Consider the following 15,913-nt stretch of genomic DNA (forward strand, 5'->3'; position numbering starts at 1 on the left):
TAAAACCTGAATAAAACAGCCGTACTTGCAGTAACGGACAATTAAACGCTGGAAAGAGTTGAGCTCATTGTGCCAAGCGCAAGGTTTAGCTAGCGCTAGCACGTTGCTATTTATTAGGCTATGGTGTCCAAACAAACACTTTCCCAAGGTTTCTGAGTTTGAGAGACTGGTTCTTGTGTGCTTTTAATCGGAACAATAACAAGTGTGAGATGATTTATAGAAGTGTCATTTGTAATTGTGCTAAATTGTTATTTGCTCAAGACATGGAACTTAAATTAATGACAACTATGTTTTTGCAGTAGGTCTTGCTCAACATCTCATGAAAGTCCATTTGAATTAAAAGAAAAAGCGAGTCTTACAGGTTTAAATGGTAAAGATTTTTAATTAGTTCATAAATATTTATTTTTTAATTCAGCATACAAAAATGACAGTATGTACATCCACAGATAAGTGGCTCACGACTTATTACGGCCATAATAGGTGACCCACATATTCTGTTCACATGCTCAGAGAAGTTTGGCATTTGAATATCAGCATTTTTTTATGTTGGGTAAAAATATAACAAGGCACAACACATACAGTCCAATGTCCTTGTTGATATACGTGGAATAAATACAGGTACTCTCCCTCTAGAATTGAAGTAACCAACCAACCAACAGATGAAAGCCACTGTAAGTTCCTAATTCAAAAGCCACATTTGAAGTTCCCTTTGCATGATCAGCACATTCTTTATCTCGTCAGTCTTAACTGGTGAGAATCAAGTACCATCTGAGCACTGAGGTCTGAATCCCTTAGAACTTGGAATGTGGAATCCTCTGGAACGTCAAGCAATTCCGAAGGTTCTAAAAAGAGGGCTGAAAATCAATGCCAAAAACAGGGAAAATGTAACTTTAAAAAAAAAAAAAAAATAAACGGACCCAGGTATTGTGTAAGAAAATAGACTTTTAAGATCTGGATAAAGGAGCATATGTTTTTAAGTTTAAAAAAAGATGAGGAGTAAAAATCCTCTTGAGGACGGTGAGCTGGGTGTTTTTAACAAAAACCACGTTCATTTGTGCAGTAAAAAAGTCCAGAGTTTATAAAAGTTCATAAAGCCAAAAATAAACCATGTCTTCTCAAAAGCATATAAGATGGAAAAGCGTAAGACAAAAGAAAGCCTCGTTGGTAACATGCTTTGGTTATTTGTGGCCAAGTAAGTCAGGTAGACAAAGGTTATGCTCCACACCCAGGCTGAATATATCTAGAACAGAATCAAGTCTTGAAATTTTCAGCTCGTTCAACCACAAAGTCTGGGAATTCGAATGAGAATTCTGTCCAATTCTGTTACAATAAGTAGAGCGCATTCCAGATCTCCTTTAGATTAGTTTAGCTGAGAATAGGTACGTGCGACAGGGATCGGAGCAACTGTTGGCAGAGATGGAGAGCCGACTCATTTGCACACGTATTTCTCCACAGTCCTCTCGCACTTCTTGCACGTGACATAGCAGCACCAGTGGTATTTGCAGTGGCATCGCTCCACCACTCTCTCTGAGTACGGGTTGTAGCCTCTGCCACAGCACATCAGATCACAGCTGTCACTTCCGCTGGAGGTTTTATTGCACTGCCTGCAGAAGAAAGAGACAAAAAGAACTTTATAGAACATGCTGTACCACCAACAAACATAATAAAAAACACTTTTGCTGTCATTGGTTTGGCAGCAATAATCACTCATAAAGAAGGCCTTTTAGGGGACTTTTACATATTTTTTTAACAGGTCATCTTTAAAAACAACGACAAAGAACACACAAATATGGGTAAAAAATAAATTTTTAGAGAAAAATGTTTTCTATTTTCTTTATATAAAAAAGTCAATTTTAAATCATATGATATTATTTTTATCAGTACTTCATACTGAGGAATATTGTTTATTTTCTATAGTTTTCTATGATTTTATATTTTTGATAAAATAATATCTTTTTATTATAGTTTTTATAAAATATGCAAATATGTGTGTGTGTGCGTGCATATATAATAAGTCCATTTTAAGTTATTTGACATCAACACTTTTCAATACTGAGGACTTATGTTTTTTATAGAAAAATCTGTGGAAATATTTTCTACATTTTCCAAATTTTTGATAAAAGTGCATTTTCAACACCTTTCTATATTGAGTAAATGATCATTTTTTTGTAGAAATATTTGCAAAATCTTTTCTATATGTATCTGTTATTATTTTTATTTTGAAAATATAAAACAGGCCATTTTAACATTATTATTATTTTATTTTTTAAAATATATAAAAAATTGTATATTAAGCTAAATGTATTTACATACCTTAAAAATAAATAAATATACTAACTGACTAGTCAGCTGTTAGACAGCTAACTCATACCTAATCTAAACTGTTTTCTATATGGAACTTCAGGAACATGACTTCAAAAATACATTCACACAAATAGATGACCAAACATTTCTGTGTGACCATGAGAGAAATTACTAAACATAAGCGTCTTTTCAAACCAAGGTAAACCTTTAGCCCAACCACATATTAAACCAACAGCATTAAACCTTCTTATAACTTGTTTTAAGAGCCAGTTGATTCGTACCCAGGGAATATTTTCTCTTGCGTTTAAGTGGATCCTGCAGACGCCCTCATGTACTGAAGCCTGAGGCAACTTGAGCAATGAACAGCCCTGTCATAAATCATGCTCTATGCACTAGGGGTCGGCCTGTGTGTAGCCCTCTCAGTATAAGTGCATTGTTTTATAATTGTGTGGTGTTAATGCTCAGGGTGCTGAGAGACAGACAAGAGGGGGAATGGCTACTATGAGAGAGAGGTGAAGAATGCTGTTATTTAAAACTAAAGTTAAATTCTCTCCCAGGTCAATGCTGAAAGGGCAGAAAGGCAGATAAATATGCTTTAGGACTCAATGAGCAGCATATGTTCTGCTGACCTGCACCAATGTGGAGTTATATAGTCAAACAGTTTGTAATTCATGAAGAGACCTTTAAAAAAACAAATAAGGAAGAAAAAGTAGTCTAAATTTAGGACATTTTGCTTCCAAACTCCTAACGTCTCTAAAGTGATCTGGTTTTACCATCAGTTTAACAATTTAACAGCTGTGAGCAGAACTTTAAGTTTCATCCCGAAGTGAAAACACATTTTAAAACACATCTCAGCGCTCACTCACTTCGAGATTGTTTCTTGTTTCTTTAGTGATACCGATCATCTCTAAGCCTCTGGGATGTTGTTCTGTCTGAACTTCTAATGCGCCAATTTCATTAATAGCAGTCTTGCTGCTCACAAAGCAGCATGAGGAGCATGCAGAGCAATGTAACTTCAGATGAGATACGTTCAGGGCTGCACTAAGCTTGTCATTTGGTCTCTCCCATCTCTCATCGCCAAATCAGATTAGAGAAGCCATCTCTGCAGGTCTAGTTAGGGTAACACTCACGGCTCATTATCTTAAGACTCTTCAAATCACAAAGAAAGGATGTGCAATGATAGCAGCTTCCTAACTTCATGAGTGAATCTCACAGAAAAAAAAAAAAGAAAAAAAAAAAAAAAAAACAGGTCACATTTCACCACAACATCAAATAAAAAAGGAAAAAGAAAGAAATGTTGACATTTCAATATTACAATATGTAGTTCTATTTTTCTTAATGTGCTTAATTATCATTAGAACAACAATTATAAAAACTGAGCACATTCCCACATCCCAAAATTCTCATTATAGAAACATTATAACTTAGGATGTACAATTGAAAAAATACAAAGCACACACATATTTAGGTAAAACACAATTTTATAGAAATATGTACAGAAACATTTGTCTGTAACTTATTTTTAATTTTTATTATTTGCCATTATATTTTATCAGCACTTTGCTGATCTGTGGAAATATATTTTCTATATTTTAAATAATAAAATATTTTAATAAAATATATACATTCGTAAAATAATATGAAATATTATATTTTCATAAAAATTGAATTGCCATAATTTGTAGGGACATTTTACTCATAATTTACATATAATTTAATACACACACACACACACACATACACACACACACACACACACACACATACTCTCACTCACATTATTGGCATTACAGCAATAAGAATGGGCTTTTTTCCCAATGGGAAGTGTGCTTAGTTGTCATAAATATAATGTCACAATGTAAACATTTTCTTCAGGCAAAACATATTTTCTTCATTGTTTCTGCTGATTTTGGGGTGAAACATGACCTGTATTTCTTCACAGGGTTCGTGAGATAGATTAACCCTTGTTGAATGGTATAATTATAATAACTGACCCTTCATAAAAAAACTGACATCAAAACATAACACAATGTTCATCTGAGGACAGCAGGTGTTTTAAAGACAGGTATGAGGTGATGGGATAAACAGAGGTGCTGAACCCCTTACATACCAAAGACCACCATGGAAGCAACATGTGAGACACACACAGTTCCCTGTTGACGTTCTCTATTGATTACAAAACACACCAGTGTCTTGTGACCAAGTACCAAGCACTAAATATATGAACAGAGAGCACGTGTGAGTAGTCTTATCAGCACTACGGCTGAGAATGTATACTGTGTGTTGAGTGCACCTGACATATAGCATGTCTCTAGGTTATCAGCGCACTGACCTATAATGCCTATAAAAACCTAAACTGAAAATATTGAGTTCAAGAATTTGACAAATTATAGACATTAATGTCCTTTATTTTTGCTGCCACCATTTTTGGAGCTGACTGTGGATTGCAGAAAATTCATGTCATATGAACCAATAATTCCACAAAGCTTACAGCCAAAAAAAAGCAACACAGAGCACATTTAAACGCAAACATAACAAAAGCGAGGAAGCTGAGGTTTTTCCATTCTTACCTAAATCTGCACCTGTGTCTCCACTGATAAAGCAATAGGAAATAAGCAGGAAGAATTCATTGTCGTGCTAATCTGTGTGCAGAGCTGCTATCGGCTGAGAGCTCTTAGCTCTGTGAATAGCAGCATTACTCACAGAAAGACTGTGATAACAGTAAAGAGGACACAGTCACTTTGGACATGTCAGAGACACGTGTGTACACACACAGTCCGGCTTTATCAGGGCTTTTCAAAACAAAATAGTGCCACCACTGCAGGAAGAGATGAGACATCTTATAAAGTGCCAATGAAAAACCTAAGGCAAACATCTCATGACACGATCGTTGTGTTTAGAGACAACCTGCCATATTAAAATAGTTTTTAATATGTGGAATAGGTTGTTTTTCTGATCAGCGACAAACCAGAAATTTAAAAACAAAAGTTAAATTTGATTCTGGTTATGTCAATTTTTTTAGGTTTAAATTGGTGTAAAATGTTTACAAGTGTTTTCTTGACCAATCATCGCCGTCACTTACTGTCTGTTCCTACTACAAATGACTGGTGTGAATTCACATAAAAGGAATATTTAATTAAAATAAACAATTAATGAAATACAATATATATAATATTTTTTTTATTTATTTATTTGTTTGGATTAGGGCCTGTGAAGATATTGTCTTGGAATTTTTAAACCTGACCTGTCTTTTTGCTAGCCAAAAAAAAGTCCTTATTGTTGAGCAGTTGAGTATGTAATTTGGTAATTAGTTAGTCTTACCTGTCCTGAGTACCAAAAGAGCCCGACTTGTCATTCCTTATGCAATAATCCGGTGAACTCTGCAGATAAACCAGCTCATTCTCTCGCACTGGCCGGATGTCGATATCTTTGGGGACGAGTTGTTTGCGTGTGCCCATGGGCCGATGAACCACCTTAGTGGCTGACAAATACTTGGTCTTTAGGTCCATGGCGATGTCCTTCAGGTCCTGTAGGCCTCTCCAGCAGGTCCGAATGGAGCAAGAACCAGAAACACCATGGCATTTGCACTTCATAACCAGAGCATCTCTCAAAGCCTGTGCAGGGGGGAAAAGTGGAATGGATTCAGATGAAGACAATAATAAAATGACATTTTGACAGTCTACACAGGGAATGCAACATATTAGTGAATTTGGACAGCTTTTGCTCATTACACATCATGTATCAAATAAAGAAAAAAAAAGTAATAACCCATTTTAATTATAAATGTGGTTTGAATCAAACTCCATGCCTGACTGCCTGTCAGATTAAGTCATGTGATTTTGGTTTTGTAGTGAATTGATGACACATGGTTTCTGTGAGGCACCGCTTACCTGTCTGCCCACTTCACTATTGTGAAGATGCATCAGCTTGTTGGCATTCGAACCAGACTTCTTCTTCATCTTCATGGGGGCATCAGAAAACTTGGAGCCCATGAGGAGACCATAATGCAGGTTATCAGCACAGCCGCCCCACCTGTACCCAGGCTCAGGTATCTCACCTGGAATCGGACCACACGAGCACAACCTCAGGTCTCCAGAGGTGCATGCCCGTGCTATAGTGTGACTTATAGCAGCTGCGGAGAGCGCATGCACAAATGCAGATTCCCTCGTTCCTAAAAGACAAAAAAAAACTGATTAAAATTAGTTGCTTATACAAAAAGAAAACATGAATTCTGAATACTTTAACTGATTTTTTTCCCTTACAAAAAAGCAAAGCAAAGCAACATGAGAAACCCGTCAGTATGCCGTATGAAAGGATAATGGCGGAGATTATGGAACTGTTCACACAGTGCACATACGTCATGACAAGATAATAGGTGTAGAAACAGGAGAGGCTCAACTTGACCCCGTACAAGGTACATCAAAGGCCGCCTCCTTAGCGGTGAATTTACAAGAGGCAGGAGTGCTTTAACTCTTGACAAATGCAAACGTTCTGCGGGGAAGGATGTCATACTGTTCTCTAGAACTTCAACAAGATTTAGTTTGACCATCTCCGGCATTTAGATCACACTAAAAGCTCATAATAAAAAAATAGGGTAGACGATTAAGGCACCCGTCAAAGCGTAGCATGCAAGTGTCAGCGCCGTGTGGAAATCCAAGACGTGATGCTGAATCGTTAACCCATGAAAAAAAACAAGTTGACTACACAATATCTTTTTTGTGACTATTTTATTTAATTGATTTCATATTTCTTTAATTGGTTGACAGCGGAAAATCACATCTGTGATGCAGGGGTCGGGCGCAGGGTAAAACCGTAGGCTTTAAATGACTGTGAAACCAGGAAAAAAGGCAATTCTCTGTCTATTACTGACTAACTCGCTCAATAGCATCTCTCATTGAATTGAATGGATCCTATTGTTTGTCCTCACAGTAAACGCTGCTCCTCCGTGAAGTCTCTCATCAAACGAAGCATGAGAAAGAAGAGCGACGTGCAAGAATTCTGTGGGTCGGAGGTTTCCGGGTGGGCAGGGGTATGATTTCTTTTATCATGCAGCCAGGCACTTAGGCCGAATTGCAGCATTTAACTGGCATAGTCTGTGTTACCCGGAGCGAGAGTGTTTAGAGATCACCGTAGGCTGCTTTTTAAACCATTGCCCTCATAAAGAGTTAGATGGGTTCCTCAGACCTATTAAGGCCTGAATGGAAACCACACTTGGGTATAAAGAGAGATGTGTGGTTGCCTTGAAGGGGCTGGCAATGGACGGACAGCGGCCCGTTTGCAAATTTAGGGCTTGCTGTGTCTAAACAGAGCATCTGTGGATAGATTTCAGAAACGCTTTACACAAAATAGACTTCAGTTGGAAATAAATCCTCTTTGGACATGATTTTCCTCTGTATCTCACCTCGTTCCAGGTCCGGGAGGAATTTTGGAGCATCAATAGAGGAACAGTTCCAGCGCATGTCTGTGAAGGTCTTTTGGCAGACCTTTTTAACCTCCCGTGCTGCTTGGATGATGGTTTGCATGAGCTCCAGGTTACTTCTACAGAGCTGAGCCTGAGAAGAGACGAGGCCTGGCAACGTCTTGCAGTGCTGGGTCTTGTTGATGTGTTGCGTGGTCTGCGATAGCGACCTAGATGAGTAAACGCATATATTTCAATGAACACTTGATGTTTGTGAACTGTGTGCATTAATATAAATGTCTTTTAAGTTGTAGAAATTTAATCAAATTTTATATTACAAGTTAAACAGACACTTGAAATACTCATTAAAATGTTTGGTGGTGTGAAAAGTGATCAAAATATTTGTGGCAAGTCTTGAATTTAAAGTGGCTGAATGCAGCATAGTCAAATAAACATGGTTAAAGCCAACTGTAAAATATTAGGAGTAACATCAACGGTTTAAATACGTTTGCGAAAGCGTTCTCACACGCATTTAGGCTGCGGGCTAAAATTGTTCAGTGTCTCACACAAAGGCATGCAAACAACAACCCATTCCCAGAGATAATCAATCAAGATTAGACCAAAATGGAAGAAGATTATTTCTGAATCGCTTGGAAGCAAGAAAAGGCACCAAAAAGCAATTGCCAATGGAAAAAATGTTGTTTATCTGCAAGATGATTTGGTTATTGTTAAAAGTTTAGTGAATGTTCCATGGTATAGCTGCTCTCAGACAATGGCAGAGGAATTTTTGCAAGGTTAAGTCATAGCAAAAAATGCAAATTATAGATTTTATCTTAAAAATTATCTCCCCCTAAAACTTAAGAGATAAACAATATTAATTTCAGTAAGACTTTGTAGTGAAACCTGTTGAATTCAAGCATTGCTTTTATGATTCCTTCTCTTTTACTAAAACGCACACATGTATCACTATTCGTGAGAACCAACTAATGCCCGCTCTACCTTTGCCTGTTTCAGATTAGGGGCCGCCACTTTATGTTCCATGATATGCTGTGACTGACAGACCCCTGTCTTAACCTCTACACACACACAAACACACATACACTCTCCATCTTTGTTATCCAGGGAACACAGGTGTTTATGGCGGCATCTGTTTTGCATTTCTTGCCATGCAATATCAAGACTGTAGAAACCTCTACCAGCATCTTGTGCATGCAAAATGGCCTCTTCACGACCAAATTTCTCCACCATCATGTTTTGTATCGCAATGCATCAACAGTATGATTATGCGAATACGACACATTCTGCTGAAATCACAAGTTACCAGGAAAAAAGTGTTCAGTTGAACTTTCCTTTGATTTAATAGAATTAAGATAAAATTCTGTGAAGATTTTTTTTCCAATCCCATTTTTTCACTACCAAGAAAACATCTTTTCCCAGCTTCCATTTTTTCGTTGCAGATGATTTGACAAATCAGTCAGCTTGTAAAACATCTTGAATGCATTTTAGACAGTTTCGGTATAAATAAAGAATAAAGAGCAACTCACAGCCATCTGATTCCTGTGCACTGCTGGGACAGGAGCAGGAATGTAAGGAGACAGAGCGGGAGAGAAGGGAAGGTTCGCTTCATGCTGTACAACAAGATCCAGCTCGATCAGAAGACACTGATGCAGGTGCTCGCTGACCCCACTGCTTCTTGACACAGTTATAATTAAAAGCCAAAAGCCATGGCACTTATTCCTTATTTCCGTCCCTCTCCTGTTTGGAAAAATAAAAATCAGATTCAGATTAAAATAGATCACATGCAGCGGACCCTAGGTTCATGTTATACTCTGATGATTACTAATGTGCACCAGACATACTTTTACAGACATAGATTTTTAAAAAATACAAAAAGCCTTTATAAATAGCTTTACTATTGCTCCAATGTATTTAAATTCTGTATTGTTATTATGTTATTCTATTGCATTACTGCATCACTTTTGTTGTTGAGGATTTAGTATCATTTAAATTAAAAATGTCTATATAGTTTTTTGGTTTTGCATCTCCTTGTGACAAGGAGACACTGAAAAAAAACTCATTAAAAAGATAAGTGATTAAAAAAAAAACATTAAAAATGTTCAAATTTTCCAGTGTTTTAGTACTCTGCATGCAAATTTCTGAAATATAGGTGTGGCAGTTTTTGGAATGTTGTCAAATGTTCTCAGATTATTCCATCTGCTGGAATAGGAGGTCAATAAACAGATACTAGCTCCCAGTGGACAGGCTGTCTGGCCTCTGGCATGATGCTTTCAAATACAGACAGTGATTGTCCAGATTGCTGAGAGCTTGCGTTTTTTTTCTTCCTTTTCCTTCTGGCTACAGATACATTAAAAGCGCAATTACAATTACAAACATAGGTAGCTATTGTATGAAAAATTACAATACTTATAATACTAATTACATTTCAAATGTTTCCTGCTGTTGAAATTAACACTATAATTTCAACTGTAATGATTTCTATTATTTTATTTATTTTCAGTCTTTTTAATAAATAACAAAATGTAAAGTACAGATTGTAGCTTTGACACTACATTGATTTTACTAACAAATTTTAAGCAGCAATTAGACTTTACTTATTTTTCAGTGAACTAAATATAGGCTAAAGAAATAAATACACAATGCAGTGCAGTTTATATCCTATGCATTTTCTATAATTTAGATCGTATGGCCAGCTATACGCAATCCGAAGATTTCAGCATTTCTTCAGAGCTCTTATACGAGCTAATTACACTAATCTCATATGAGATATAAATGACGGCTATTTAAAGATATGAGGCGAGCGATTCACTTTTATTGTGTGTGTGTGTAGTCTATATGCAAAAGTAATAAAACAGCTGTTTCACTCTTGCAGGCTGCGATTTCTCGAAGTTTGCACTTCATCTTTATCTCTTGTTTTTCCACCTTCGGGGGAAACGAGGTGAATTTAAAATGTAACCTAATTAGTTATAGGCTAACCCCGATATAAAGCCTGCCCTAATTTTTTGGTAGGCTACTATTGCAGATTACTGCCCTGTCGATTTGCTTTAAATTCCATTAGATATTTAAAAGCTAAAACATCTTGAGATACCAAGTTAAGAAATGTGCGCACAATAAATGTGAACGCACTTTCATCCTCACCTTTATCAAACGGAGACTGACGCCAAAAAATGGTGCAAAATAATCCAAAAGTGTGTTTTATTTAAATCCAGCCAAAATTCTCTAGCCAAAGGTCTAAATGTGCGTTAATCCGTTTTTGTAAAGTCCAAATGAGAAAGCATCATGCAACAGTCCACTGATAAAGAGATGTGTGTTGATTTTGAGGTGCTGTGCTGCTCGCGCGGCGGAATCTGCTGGACTGACGCTGCAGACGGAGCTCGAGATTATATGAGCCCGCGCGCCACTTTGATCTCGAGCTGATGTCAGGGGCTATTAGCATAACAAAGTGGTTAAGGTTTCCAAGCCAAAGAAAACGCTGAAAATATGATCTGTGACACTCCGACAACGTTTTTTAAAAGCCTAGTTTCATTATGGGTCAGTCATCGAAAAAGGTGCGGGTTGTGTCCCTCATGAATAGCCTGTGTGTAAACGATGAGTTTTAAAAATTAACACAAACTTTTACTGTGATATTGTAGGTAGGCTATTTAATTTTTTTTATTCCCTTTTCTGTTTCCAACTTATTCCAACACACACATTTCAGTGGAAAATATTTATTATTTCTATAAATAACTTTAGATTAGGTTAGAATAAAAACTGTTGTTCATAACTATGCTCTATTAAAATGATTTACAATTCCATAAATACATAATGACATCATCATCCTTTCAGGATGTGAACTCAAGGACAAAGGTGCACTATTATTATTAGCACTTCATCTTAGATTTGGTCAGTAGGGCATGATTTTAAATAGTCCACCCTGTCGCCATTATTTAGTAAAATAGTGATTTTTGGAGTGGGTATTTGTTGAAATATCAGAATTAAATTTCCTTTCTAATAAACTACTCGTGATATCATGCCAGTCACTGTAATCTCTGAGAGGTGAAATTAGTAAAAAATCGAGGGAACATTAATTTCAGGGAATAAAATCACAGAATTTGCTACAACGTTGGAAATATTGCAATTCTAGTGTTTGCAAGGTCCATAAAATTAAGTAGGCTATGCGGCTTTCCTCACTCGTGCCATTTACAGTCCTGTACACGGCCCATATTGGCCACTCTAAAAACAAGGCCATTTTCCAAGGACGCTAATAATGATTTCAACGTGATGAATACGTCCTGATGCACGTATCATATTAGCCACAAAGGTTCTTCTACATTTCACACAATAAATTATTTAACCTCCAGAAATACTCCCAGTAGCCCATTGAAGTCCACATCTGAGCAAAGATATTTCCTAATTTATAAAAATGAGCTATTCAATTCTTTTGTTGTTTTTGGTCTACCAAGAAGTATAAAAGGCTCCATTAAAGGATTCATTATCATTACGGATTGCTAATAATAAATATAAATGTGTTGAGAAAATATTGTTATAGAATAAAAAAATAGGCCAGTATGCGTGTCTGTTTATTACAGATCGCACCACACACAATGGCCAAGTTAATATTTTAACCATCTAAGGTTACTGTCATTTTAATAGTGTCTATGGTGTAATAAAAGTCAAGATGTTCTCTGGCCATATGCTTCTCTTATTAACCTGGCTCTCTGGCCCAAAAACACCTCCTGCAGTGAATTCCGTAACAAATGCGTGTGTATGAGTAAACTCCAGGCGCTACATATTATCTTGAAATGTATTTATTATGTGCACTATACCCACCGAATGCATTCACTCTAATGAGGCCTGCGAGAGATGCATGATATTGGAAACTGTAGGCTATTTTAGTTTAATTGATTTAAGAAATAATCTAATAAACTAATCCTTCTCTCACAGCTGAAACCAAAGCAGCGAACAGAAAAAAAAAAAAGAACAGAAAAGAGGGCAGCATTTATATTTAGAGCTAATCTGATACTCTTAAGAGGTACCACCGACAATTGCCGATGCATAACATTTCCATTCGCTCCCAAGCTGCACCGTTTCAGCTCAATATAACGTGAAATGCCCGTGGAGCTCTAATCTCGACCCAAAGCGATGGGAAAGCAAATATATGGGAAAACACATCTGCCCACAGCAAATGATTTAAATATGCGGGAATGGGAATTAGCCAAACCGAGGGGGATGTGCTGGAGATAATAGACTTTGGACATGAATAAAAACCACAGGCCTTTTTTTTCGAGATTCAATGCATTCTGAACATTGCGGACAGATGGGAGTATCAATAAATGGGTCTTGTTTTAATGTTGAAACAAACTTATTTATGATCTGTTATGTGAAGTAAACAAAAATACACATTCATATCTTTCAGAAAGCTAATTTTGATTAGGTTTGAAGCCATAAAAGCAGCATGTTTATGAAAAAAGTCCTACAGCCATTTTATGAGGGATGTGAAAAGCATCTAGTAGCAGTGAGATGTGAATGGGCATGAACTCTTAATATCAGGTCAAACGGGACTGAAGACTTACCAAAACAGCCGTGACCTCTCTGGTGGGTCTGTGTTAGAGGTTTTAACACGCAGGCTCTCAATTCCTTCCCGTACCAGGATCAACACCACAGCCACTTTGATCTTCCAGCCTTCTCCTACCAGCATACATAGCCTTAGGCTGGTTCATAGAGGGCACGAAAGCTACTTCGGTTTATATAACTGAAATTATGCATGGGGCAGAAAAATGCATGTGCTTTGAATGAGAAAATGTCTTTTTGTGAAATTTTACCTGCTTTAATTTTTTATGCTGTTACCGAGACTAATGATTTAACGTTTGCATAATGAATCATTTGCGGCAGCTGTGCCAACTGCTCTGCACTATTTGTCTTCTATCTGAGACATCATCAGACACATAGCGCCATTTACCCTGACACATATTCAGATCGTTCATTCTGAGCTTGTTGGGAAGTCGTGGCCTAATGGTTGGAGAGTCGGACTCGTAATCCAAAGGTTACGGGTTCGAGTCTCGGGCCGGCAGGGATTGTAGGTGGGGGGAGTGAATGTCCAGCGCTCTCTCCACCCTCAATACCACGACTGAGGTGCCCTTGAGCAAGGCACCGAACCCCCAACTGCTCCCCGGGCGCTGCAGCATAAATGGCCGCCCACTGCTCCGGGTGTGTGTTCACGGTGTGTGTGTGTGTGTGTGTGTGTGTGCACGATGGATGGGTTAATGCAGAGCACGAATTCCGAGTATGGGTCACCATACTTGGCAGTATGTCACTTCACTTCACTTGAAGGAGTGCAGAGACACAGTGCCCCCCGTCCCCTGACGTCTCGGGTCTCTGCCCTGCTCACAGCTGTCTCGTGTCTCAGTGACTGTCAGCGGCGCAGAGCTAGAACTGCATGCATCTGAGCTGCACATCACACTCCTGATATCTATCACTAAGAATGCAAAGTTACAAGAACAAATAAACTTCACTCAAAGACAAAATAAATCTCTTAGTTTAAAAAAATGCCTTAATATTGTCATCAGCAGAGAAGATTTAATGTCTTGTGACAATATTCTATAATAAAACCTGTGTTCATCATTATATATGAATTTATGACTTGATACTAAACATGTATTTCTATTGAACCATAACTTTTGTTCAAGTAAGCAATATATATTGACTTTCAGACAAGTCCATTGCTCCATGTGAATGCATGGTTCCAGCAGCGAATGGTGGTAATCGTTACCCAACTGAGGCAAAACATCTACACAGTCCAAACAGAACACAGCAACAATGTTGATTTGAAACATTGTTCAGCAGCTCTGTGTCTCCGACAAATACAGAATCCATTTGTTTGAGATACAAGAAAGGCGGCAGCGTCTGTTTGGGGCTGGTTGGCTACGCCATGATGGAGAGTCTGTCGTTGACTGGCTGTTTAAACTAGGAGGAAATGCATAATTTTGGCTGCAGCACTGTGTCCAGCCAGTTTATTTAAGCTAAGGTGGGAGAAGCTTTGTTTTGGCTGTTCTTTTGAAACCTGTTTTAATTAGGCAATCTCATAAAAACAAATCATGATTTAATAGGCTGAATGAAGAGAGACCTGACAAACAGCTTATGTTGGCATGCCAGTGTCCCGAGGTTTTGTTTCTATCGCAAGCATGCTGGTGCTAAAGTTCAAATGGCTTAAATGTAAGCAAATTACTGTTTAGGAGAACATTTTAGGAAGTTTACGTACACTAACATTAAGAATGAGAACCACACCCACTCACAACTAATTCAATGCTTTCAGTGCACAAAAAAAGCGCAGAACATGCTTTTGCGTCTGGGTTTGTGTGTTCTTAGGTGCTTTTTGCTGTAAAAACACCAGGACAGTCACACTCAGCAGGAGAACTCAGAGAGAAAACGTTCAGCGTCCAATTCAGAGAGTTTGGACCTGTTCTTCAGAAAAGGGCCATTTGTTTAGGACTGGCCCTCTCTCCCCTCTTTGAAGGCGATGGCCCCTTTCATGTACCAGATGGGAGGTACTTCCAAAAACACAAGTGACTTGTCTCACTGTATGGGAACATGCACCCGTTTGGTTTTTGCTATTGGTGTCTGGTAACATTAGCTACTTCAAAGACGTTCCTCAGATATGGTTATATGCAAACTGATTTGGAAAATGACAATATTTGCTACAAGCAGAAGTAGACCTTTCATGAAAGCAAATTCTATAATCATTAACAAACATGCAAGGAACTCGATGCTCCGCAGCTTGTCGCTGTAGTGTTGTAGCTGTGTGGGGTTTGATCTCTCCACTTGTAAATGATAAAATAGGTGGGAAAGACAAGGAAGCGAAGGGGAGGAACAATGAACGCTTGTTCACAAGCCAGCGTGAAACATGGAAGGAGAATTAAACTAGGGCTACAAACAGCAGAAGCATGAAAGGCCTCACAGACATCGCCTTGTGTATGTCCATGTTGTCCTGTCCACATTTGAGGGAGTGTTATTTTCCCCTCACTAGAAGATCAAAGCCTTTACCCATCTGCCAAGGAGAATGCTGGGACAGGCGATACAGATGAGATAAAATCAGTAGCACAGCGATTTTATCGGTCAGAAGAGACGTACTTGTGGTAAGAGCATTTTCTACTCAAAACTAGATCAAAAGAAGCTGCTCATCAACAAAAGTGAGTGGGTTATAGAGGTTTATACAGA

The 15,913-nt window shown here is 37.9% G+C and overlaps 1 protein-coding gene across 1 annotated transcript; it reads right to left on the reverse strand.

Moving 5' to 3' along the window:
• Positions 1 to 358: 358 nt before the first annotated feature.
• Positions 359 to 11,077, reverse strand: wnt11 (wingless-type MMTV integration site family, member 11). Its single transcript, XM_079410143.1, has 6 exons — positions 10,859 to 11,077; positions 9,247 to 9,457; positions 7,706 to 7,932; positions 6,195 to 6,475; positions 5,626 to 5,918; positions 359 to 1,604 (listed from the first exon to the last, which is right to left on the reverse strand). The coding sequence occupies exons 2-6, from the start codon at positions 9,327 to 9,329 to the stop codon at positions 1,430 to 1,432; spliced, it is 1,059 nt and encodes a 352-aa protein (XP_079266269.1). The 5' UTR covers positions 9,330 to 9,457; positions 10,859 to 11,077; the 3' UTR covers positions 359 to 1,429.
• Positions 11,078 to 15,913: the final 4,836 nt, after the last annotated feature.

The sequence above is a fragment of the Barbus barbus genome (assembly GCF_936440315.1).
Source record: "Barbus barbus genome assembly, chromosome: 47".
Taxonomy (NCBI): Eukaryota; Metazoa; Chordata; class Actinopteri; order Cypriniformes; family Cyprinidae; genus Barbus; species Barbus barbus.

Coding starts and splice junctions, on each gene's coding strand:
- wnt11 (XM_079410143.1), bottom strand. CDS start 9,329: ATGAAGCGAACCTTCCCTTCTCTCCCGCTCTGTCTCCTTACATTCCTG. Junction 5,919..6,194: donor ATAGTGAAGTGGGCAGACAG/GTAAGCGGTGCC, acceptor CCCCCTGCACAG/GCTTTGAGAGATGCTCTGGT. Junction 1,605..5,625: donor TCTTTTGGTACTCAGGACAG/GTAAGACTAACT, acceptor TTTCTTCTGCAG/GCAGTGCAATAAAACCTCCA.